General features: G+C 50.8%; 1 protein-coding gene across 4 annotated transcripts; it reads left to right on the forward strand.

Annotated features, from left to right (window-relative positions):
* The first annotated feature begins 1,034 nt into the window (after positions 1 to 1,034).
* Positions 1,035 to 8,191, forward strand: LOC101105270 (zinc finger protein 773). 4 transcript variants are annotated; one of them, XM_004015444.4, is made up of 5 exons: positions 1,035 to 1,334; positions 3,094 to 3,132; positions 4,895 to 5,021; positions 5,488 to 5,586; positions 6,450 to 8,191. In XM_004015444.4, the coding sequence occupies exons 1-5, from the start codon at positions 1,245 to 1,247 to the stop codon at positions 7,559 to 7,561; spliced, it is 1,467 nt and encodes a 488-aa protein (XP_004015493.2). In that variant the 5' UTR covers positions 1,035 to 1,244; the 3' UTR covers positions 7,562 to 8,191. The 4 variants fall into 4 exon arrangements, with proteins under 4 accessions (XP_004015493.2, XP_042088509.1, XP_011950259.2 ...); XM_012094869.3 differs by having other exon boundaries at positions 1,250 to 1,334; positions 3,094 to 3,387; XM_042232574.2 differs by lacking the exon at positions 1,035 to 1,334 and adding an exon at positions 3,329 to 3,387.
* The last annotated feature ends 214 nt before the right edge of the window (positions 8,192 to 8,405 follow it).

Consider the following 8,405-nt stretch of genomic DNA (forward strand, 5'->3'; position numbering starts at 1 on the left):
GAGGACTCCTTTGGGAGTGTGAAACTAATAAAAAATCTCTCTGAGCCTGAACCAGGCTGTAACTTGTCTGTTCTACACCTTTTGGTCCATTGGTCCAAATTTTTGTTGTGACGAGACAAGAATTGAGGAAGAGAAATAAACCAGCCTGACAGTTGTTGCAAACTTTTGGTTTCAGATCACTTGTTCTTGAGATCAAGTCATGGTCAAATGATGTTTCTATAAACCTACATCAGATGAATAAATTCTCTGTTAGGACAAGAAAGGGCAAGAGCCCAGGGCACAACTTTCACCCTCCAAGGTCTAGGTCCTCGGTGATGAGCGGCGCTGGGTCCTCCTGCCAGCATCCAGGCTGGGCAACAGAGGCAGGTTTTAGCAGGCAGTGCACTCAAGGTCAGGTCCCCAGACTCAGCACAGCTATCATCACTGAGGGAGCCAGGTGCCCAGGACCCAACTAGCTCTCAGGCTCCTCAGATGCCCCAATGGGAGTGGAGTGTACATGCGTCCCAGGTCCTGCGGACTGCAACCCATGCACACTGCTGCTGCCACCAGGTCACGGAGGCAGGGATGGCAGAGAGGTTCCTCGTTGCTTGAAGACCTAGGTCCCTCCAGTGGGCCACGGTGGCAAGGGCTCTGGAGCTCCGCAGGACACGGCCCCTGCCTCCCCTCAACAGTGCCCCTCAGCTCACCCGCAGCCAAAAGGCCATGAGTCCTGGAGCGTCCCCAGGAGAAAGCCACCCTCTGCCACACTCTCCACCAGTGGACCAGCACCTGGCCGGTTGGCCCAGCAGGCCCTCTAACCGCCCTACCTAGGTTTGGAGCTAACAGTCCCCACAGCTGTCTCGCGGTAACGGTTATGAGGTAAGGGCTATGCGGTAACTGGCCCGAGCGAACGGCTGCGCCAGCCCCGCCCTATTACCGGTCCACTTCCTGCAGGTTTGGCGGCGAGTGGACTACATTACCCAGCAGGCGCCGCTTCCTGCGGGGGCGGTGCCCAGCCGACAGCCCAGATAGTTCCCCGGTGGAACCCGCTGGGCGGGACTTCCGCCTTCGGGGTTGGGGCGGTCGTTTTGGGGGTCTCTAGGGTCTGTGTGCTTGATGAGAGGCTCCGGAAAGCTGGTGTTGAACTGGGGTGACGGGAGCGGGAAGGGGCGAGAGGAGGCTGACGTTCTCTTCTCGGCACTAATGCGGGTCTGACGTTCAGCAGCGGCGTCCGGGAATCACCCGATTCCGATTCCGTGACAGGGATGCGTGGGGCCCGACCTGGTCCACAGCTCCTGGCCCTGCTCCGCCCACAGAGTCCGATGGCAGCGGCCGCTCTCAAAGTCCCGCCTGAGGTAAATGTTCGTCCTCCGGTCTCTCACCGCCGTCGCCCGGCTAGACGATGAAGGCTCCCCACCCCCCGCCCTTGATCGTCCCCTGCTCAGGCCCCTGGGTCCAGGTCTGTAAGGAGATCGTGGGTGAGAGGCCGTATTTCTGTCAGCCAGTATGATGGGACGTGGGAGAGGGTTACAGGCTTCGGGACCGGCACGATCAAAGCCTTGAAACAGTAACTGAACGGAGAGTGTTAAACTTGAGATTTGTCTGGAGTCTGCACGCAACCGCATGAGAGGATGAGTCGCATGGGACAAGGCAGCCGCAGCAGCTGGGCCTTCATTGTGCGTCCGCCAGTGGCCAGGGAGGGTTGTGAAGAGGAGAGGCTCAATCTGTGTGTCAAAATTGTCCAAAGTCTTCGCAGGGAAAAAGAGACAGGGGTAGGGGTGATGAGAGTGTGAGTGGAGACTGGAAGACCTGTGACGAAGTAAATACCGTGGAGTGCTGGTGGGCTCTGGACTGTAGCCGCTGGTGGTCAGAGTGGGGAGAAATGATCAGGTCTCTCACAGGCTTTAAAAGCGGGACAGACAGGATTTCCTGCCGCACCGGCTGTGGCTGTGAAAATGTAGGGAAGGAAGGACGAACCTGTTTTTTGGTTTGCAGGGAGCAGGTTTCAGGGAAAAGATTGGGAGTTGGATTTTGGACGTGGTAACCCTGAGGTTTCCCACAATGGAGGTGTTGCATGGGCAACTTGCTCGCTCACCTGAGGGATTCCAGGGTTCCAGGGAGGGATCTGGGCTGGAGATATCCAAGGGATGGTGGGGGGTGGCCTGGTCCGTGGCATGGACTGGGGCTTATATTTAGAAGGAAGAATGTTCAGGTTTTTATTTCAGATGAGCCTGGAGGGTGGGCCGCCTCCAGAGGGGTGGATTCCTGTGCTCCAAAGTGTTTCTGGCTGGTATGGAGGAATGGTTAGCAGACCCAGGTCTGGGCTGGAGACTGAGATGGTCAGTGGTGTAGACTTGCCACTCCAGGCTCAGCAGGCCCTCTTTCCCCCCTTGTGGAGAAAAAGAACACTCAGGTAGGCTAGTAGGGCATCTCCTTCGATACCTAAGTTCCCCCAGCTTTTAGGACAGGAGGCATGAGTAGCTGCTCCAGTGGAAAGGCCTCTAGCAGGCTTCCCTCCAGGAGGGTGTATACCAGGCAGCCAGTTGCCAGTTGGACTAGTAGCTACTCAGTTTTCTCAAGCCTAATCCCCTAGTTTCTTATCTTGTGAGTTTATGAATAAATACTCATTTAACACTAACTGGTGAAAATACATATATACATATGCACATAAATATGTATGTGTATGCATGCACACATAGGTAGTTAAGACAATGCAACTTTAACAAGCTAACATATAATAATTAGTTGAAATATCAATATCCTGATAAGCATTTGATTAAATCAAACATCTTCAATATTCTATTAGTTAAAAGGCATGTTGAAAAAGTACATTTTTAATACCAACCAGGAAATACGACAGAAGCATCACTTATGAGGACAGTGAGAGTTGATAGTTAGAACTTGATGCTTAGAAATGAGCAAACAATAGTCCTCTTGGGTGGACATCATTATTATCCACATTTGACAGATCACCACACTTCACAGGGAGGTCGAGTATTTGTCCAAGGTTACACAGCTGTTAAGAGGCATGCATCACCGAGGACTGAGGTACCTTGGTTGAGCTGTTGGGGCCCGATATTATTGCCTTCTTCTCATGGCCTGGCTTTTCCATAGGTTGCTGTGGCTGCGGAGTGGCTTCCAGACCATGAAGAGGTAAATGATAGGTGTCCTGGATCCTTACCCTTTTCACCTCCCACTTGCCTGGGTTCCAGCATTGTAGCATTCTGGGACTTGTTTTACCTGCTATGCTCCTCACCGTGCCATCTAAGATCCCTGAAAGGTGGTCATCGAGGATCAGGTCCCTGAGTGCAGACCAGGAATCATATGGTTTGGTTCCCATTTCTGGCAGCCAGTGGCATGAAGCCTAGAAGAGAGTCCATTCACGGTGATTGTTGGAAAATATTAGAGGTAAGGTTGAGCTGGGAATGCCCAGCAAACTTAGGTCCCCCTCATTTGTGGAGGAAACAGCAAGCAGCAGAAGTTAGACCTGGAATGGTGGTCTGCAGAGGTGTGCCTGCAGAGGGTGGTGGGAGCCACAGGAGGTTTAGAGCAGAAGAAGGAACTGATCAGAGCCAGGCTTAATAAGCAGTCAGTTGAGTGGTAGGGTGCCCAGGGAGGAGGCTACTACAATAGCCCAGGTGAGGGTGGTGGTAGATGGGCCAGAGTGGTGGCAGTGGAGGTGGGCAACATGTTGGGAGTGTGAGTTTGTTCTTTCAAGTAGGTCTGAGCAGGCTCTCTGATGTAGAAGGTTGGGAGAGAAAAGAGGAGGCGTCAGGTGATTCTGAGATGTTTGGCCTCACTAGCCAGAAGGAGGGAAGTACCACCACGTCCAAGTCGGTGGCAAGAGGAATTATCACTGGGAATAGGGAGTTAGGTTCTGGCTGTTGAACCCAGAAATCCTCGAGTGGATTCCTCCCCTGGGCACCTGGACACACAGGCTGGAGTTCAGGTGAAGGGTTCAGATTGGATTCACCCACAGTGTGGATGGTGCATGGGCCAGGATGGAGCTGTGATCAGATTTGGCAGGGGGCACCTTCAGGTCCTGTGGCAGTGCATTAGGTAACAAGGGAGGGGCGTGTGGGGCTGATGACTGGGTCTCTTGCTGGATGGGGTGCTGGGTTTCATAGACACACATGAGGGGAGTGTAGTGGTCATGGTGGGGAGGCATTGTAGGGGTCAGGAGGATCTGGCTGGAGGCCAGATTTCCATGGGGAGTGGACATGAGATGTAGGTGGAGACCAGGCAGGGAGATGAGAGCAAAGCTGGTGCTACTGCTGATTCATCCAGCTGTGGGTTCCCCAGGCTCTTGTTCTTATGGCTGCGAGGACCTGGAAGTCCACACAAAGTCACACGGGGTCCCCTGGGACTGTTGGTGGGCATGATGTGAGACAGGTAGACCTGGGCTTTGAACAAGTGTCAGAGGATGCTGAGACGGGTCAGGAGACTGCTTTGTAACACAGAATGGAAGAGGGCTGAGTGTACCTGAGATCTACTCCAGGTTCCAAGATGCTGAGGATGAAGCCAGGGTAAGGGCCAAGTAGGGTCAGGGCCATGAGGGAGGTGTGGTGTGAAGAATATGCATGTTGGGAGAGAGTGCCAGCCAGTGGCCCCAGGCCCTTGTACTGGGGTGAAAGGAGAAGGGGACTGAATTTTGGTGGTTCACCACAGTCTAAAGGATCTTGGGTGAATTGTCTTGCAGAAGGGTGAGGCTCTGTAGGTCAGCACCAGAGCTCAGACGACACCTGTCCCCCACCTGTTGTTGCTGAGAACAGAACATGGTGATCGCTGGGGTGGCCAGGAGGGCGGGCATCAGCAGCACCAGGGTCTGGTATCTCCACTGAGGTGGGGAGCTCGGGAGGAGGGTTAGAATCCCAGGAAAGAAGGCATGTAAACTGAACCATCCCCATCATGGCAGGGCCAAGTGACCTTTGAGGACGTGGCTGTCTACTTCTCCTGGGAGGAGTGGGGGCTCCTTGATGAGGCCCAGAGGCTCTTGTACCATGGGGTGATGCTGGAGACCTTCTCACTGATGGCCTCTCTCGGTAAGGTTCTTGCACCCTATAGCTCCTCCCCTCTCCAAGGGCAGGTCCATCCCTCCCAAAGCTGGTCTGTGGGCACTGCATCCTTTCTTGGGTCCTAGAGTAGGTATAACAGCCAAGCCTGGGTGCACCACCCACTTCTGTCCCCAAGCTGCTCCATGGTTGTGCAGGAATGGGTTTGGGGATCCCAAGTGTTGCGATCAGATGGATCCTATGCTACTGGACTCTCCCTGGCCTGGTGATGCCAAAGAGATCCATGGCAGTCCAACACCCCCACTTTGGCCCTCCTCTTTTGGCTGATAGAGGATCTGCCTGTGTCAGGAACTGAGGCGCTGACCTGGCCACTGCTTGACCGGGATGTTTCTGCAGCATCTTTTTCCTACCTTCTTGCTGATTACACTCAGCCTGAGTTCCTGTGGGCTACTGAGGAGTGGGTCACTTTGACCCTCCTGCCTTGTTCCTTCTGTAGGACTCACATCGTCCAGGAACCATGACATGACTCAGCTGGAGCAGCGTGGGGAGCCCTGTGTGCCTACTGGGGGAGTCTCAACCACAGCCACAGCAGCAGGTACTTGGAGGGAGGTGGTGGAGCATGGGGGTGAACCGAGGGATGAGTTCACACCAGGAGTCTCCCCAGGAGGCCCTTATGCTTTGGTATCAGACAAGGGGCCAAGGCTGATTTCCATCTTTTTCCCTCAGCTGCCAGGGCTGTCACCTACCCTCTTCCACTCTGCAGTGCTCACTGACAGTGGCCTCATTTTCTACTGTTTTATGACCTGGCTAGTCAGCTGTGCCATGAGAGGAAACACAGGAGAGCCTAAGAAAAAACAAACAAACAGTTGATTGTGCTCACAGGTCCAAAGAGGTAGTCCCTACCTGTCGAGAGGGGAAGCGGGGGTCACACTGGACGGAGTGGGCTCCAACAAGCAGGGAGAAGCAGAGGGTGAGGACCTGTTAGCAGGTGCCTTTGTTGGTGGGGAAAGTACAAGAAAAGGCACAATGGCATTTTATGGGTGCATTTGAACATAATTAGGTCACACTCAGGGGAGGACAAGAAGGGCTGCTTGTGCAGAGGACCAGCCTCCTTACACCAGTGCACCTGGGCAGGGTGCTCCAGCCTGTGTGTTGGGATGCTGACACAGCCGGAAATAGGGAGCTTCACAGGTTACAGTACAGCTGATGCTGTGGTATCTCAACATCCTTAGCAATGCTCACTGTGATGGGTGACACTTGCCGCCTAAGTTGTGGTGATGCTAAAGGTCACTGGGAGACTTGGGTTTTGCCACTGAAGGCACGTTGCAACAAAGGTGACAACTAAGAAGGGTCCCAGGAACCCCTTACTGCCTGTGTCAGACACGTGTGAGGGTGCTGTGCTGTCCTGCCAAAGTCTGCACACTCACAGACACTTCATCAGCCTTTCTGCACTTGCAGGTTGTTGGTGTGGAGCAGAGGCTGACGAGGCACCTTCTGAGCAGAGTGGTTGTGTAGAAGTGGACAGAGCAAACCTTCACCAACACCAGAGCCTAAACTCTGGAGAGAAACCCTCAACAAGAGAAGAGCATGAGGAGAATGGGAAGGTCTTCCCAGGAAGCTCTGGTCTTCCCAAACCTCAGGCGGCTCCTAGTGGAGGCGAGCCATGTAGGAGCACGAAAAGTGGGGAGGGCGTTCCCCCTGGGAAAAGGCATTACAGGTGTAGTGAGTGTGGGAAAGCCTTTGGTCAGAAATACTTACTTGTTCAGCACCAGAGACTACACACGGGAGAAAAGCCTTATGAATGCAGTGAATGTGGGAAATTATTCAGCCATAAATCCAACCTTTTTATACACCAAATAGTTCACACTGGTGAAAGGCCTTACGGGTGTAGTGAATGTGGAAAATCCTTTAGCCGCAATGCTGACCTCATTCAACACCGGAGAGTCCACACTGGAGAAAAGCCTTTTAAATGCAGCGAATGTGGAAAAGCTTTCAGGCACAATTCCACACTTGTTCAGCATCACAGAATCCACACTGGAGTAAGGCCTTATGAGTGCAGTGAATGTGGGAAGTTCTTTAGCTTTAACTCAAGTCTCATGAAGCATCAGAGAGTTCACACTGGAGAAAGACCCTATAAGTGCAGTGAATGTGGGAAATTCTATAGCCACAAGTCAAGCCTTATTAATCACTGGAGAGTTCACACTGGAGAAAGGCCTTATGAATGCAGCGAATGTGGGAAATTTTTTAGCCAAAGCTCTAGCCTTGTGCAACACCGAAAAGTTCACACTGGAGAAAAGCCTTTTAAGTGCAATGAATGTGGAAGATTCTTTAGTGAGAATTCTAGCCTTGTTAAACACCAGAGAGTTCACACTGGAGCAAGACCTTATGGGTGCAGAGAATGTGGGAAATTTTTCCGCCACAGCTCCAGCCTTGTTAAGCATCGGAGGATTCACACTGGAGAAATGCCTTATGAGTGCAGCAGTTGTGGGAAATCATTTAGCCAGCGTTTCAACCTTGTACAGCACCAGAAAGTTCACAGTGGAGAAAAGTCTTGCAAGGTTCAAATGTGATGGACCCTTGCTTTTCTACCTGAGTGTTAGATTTTCTTAAGTAAATGTTTCTTCATTTGCTGTATATCCTTCGGATCACTTGCAGCGGCTTTAAATGATGTCTTTATAATTTTCACCCATTTCCCTGGGAAGCAGGCCTGCAAAGCTCCTCACACTGTCATGCTGGAAACTGATGCAAATATTTAATTTTTTTAAGAATTTGCCACCTTGTATTCTAAATGGTTATACCATTTCACATTTCCTGGAGTGTGTGTGTTTTCCAGTTTCTTCATATCTTTGCTGAGTTTTGTATGTAAAATATTGGCCATATATTTTTAGCAATTCTAGGGAATGTCTAGAAGTATTTCACTGTGATTTAAATTTGCATTTCCCTAGTGACTTGGTGTTCAGTATTTCTCCCTGTGTATTTGCCATCATTTCTTTAGTGAATTATCTGATCAGAGTTTTTTGCCTACTATTAAAAGAACTGTCTTGCAATTTCTTAATATATTCTGGATGCAAATGACTCATTTGATATATAGTTTACCAATGTTTCCTCTAAGTCTGTGGCTTTGGTTTCCTTAACAGTATCTTCCCTAGAGTAGAATTTCTTAACTTTCATGAAATACAACTTATCCATTTGTTCTTTTATTGGCTGTACTTTTCGTATTTTGCTCTTTTTCTCTTATGGTACTTTATCACTGCCTGTAAAAAAAAAAAACAAAAAACACCTTTCTTGGGTATGCTATTGGAACCCTAAGAGCCCTTTTAAATATCTAATTTTGTGAAATCTTTGTTAGTTTAAATACAGACAAAGAAGTTCAGTGTATGTAGAAATGTTTACATATGAACATACCCTCTATCT

This window comes from Ovis aries, chromosome 14 (genome assembly GCF_016772045.2).
Source record: "Ovis aries strain OAR_USU_Benz2616 breed Rambouillet chromosome 14, ARS-UI_Ramb_v3.0, whole genome shotgun sequence".
In the NCBI taxonomy this organism is placed as follows: Eukaryota; Metazoa; Chordata; class Mammalia; order Artiodactyla; family Bovidae; genus Ovis; species Ovis aries.

Bases quoted from the DNA above. Each gene is read 5' to 3' on its own strand.
- LOC101105270 (XM_004015444.4), top strand. From the start codon at position 1,245: ATGCGTGGGGCCCGACCTGGTCCACAGCTCCTGGCCCTGCTCCGCCCA. The intron at 1,335-3,093 runs GTAAATGTTCGT...GCTTTTCCATAG, and splicing joins CTCTCAAAGTCCCGCCTGAG to GTTGCTGTGGCTGCGGAGTG. The intron at 5,587-6,449 runs GTACTTGGAGGG...CTGCACTTGCAG, and splicing joins AACCACAGCCACAGCAGCAG to GTTGTTGGTGTGGAGCAGAG.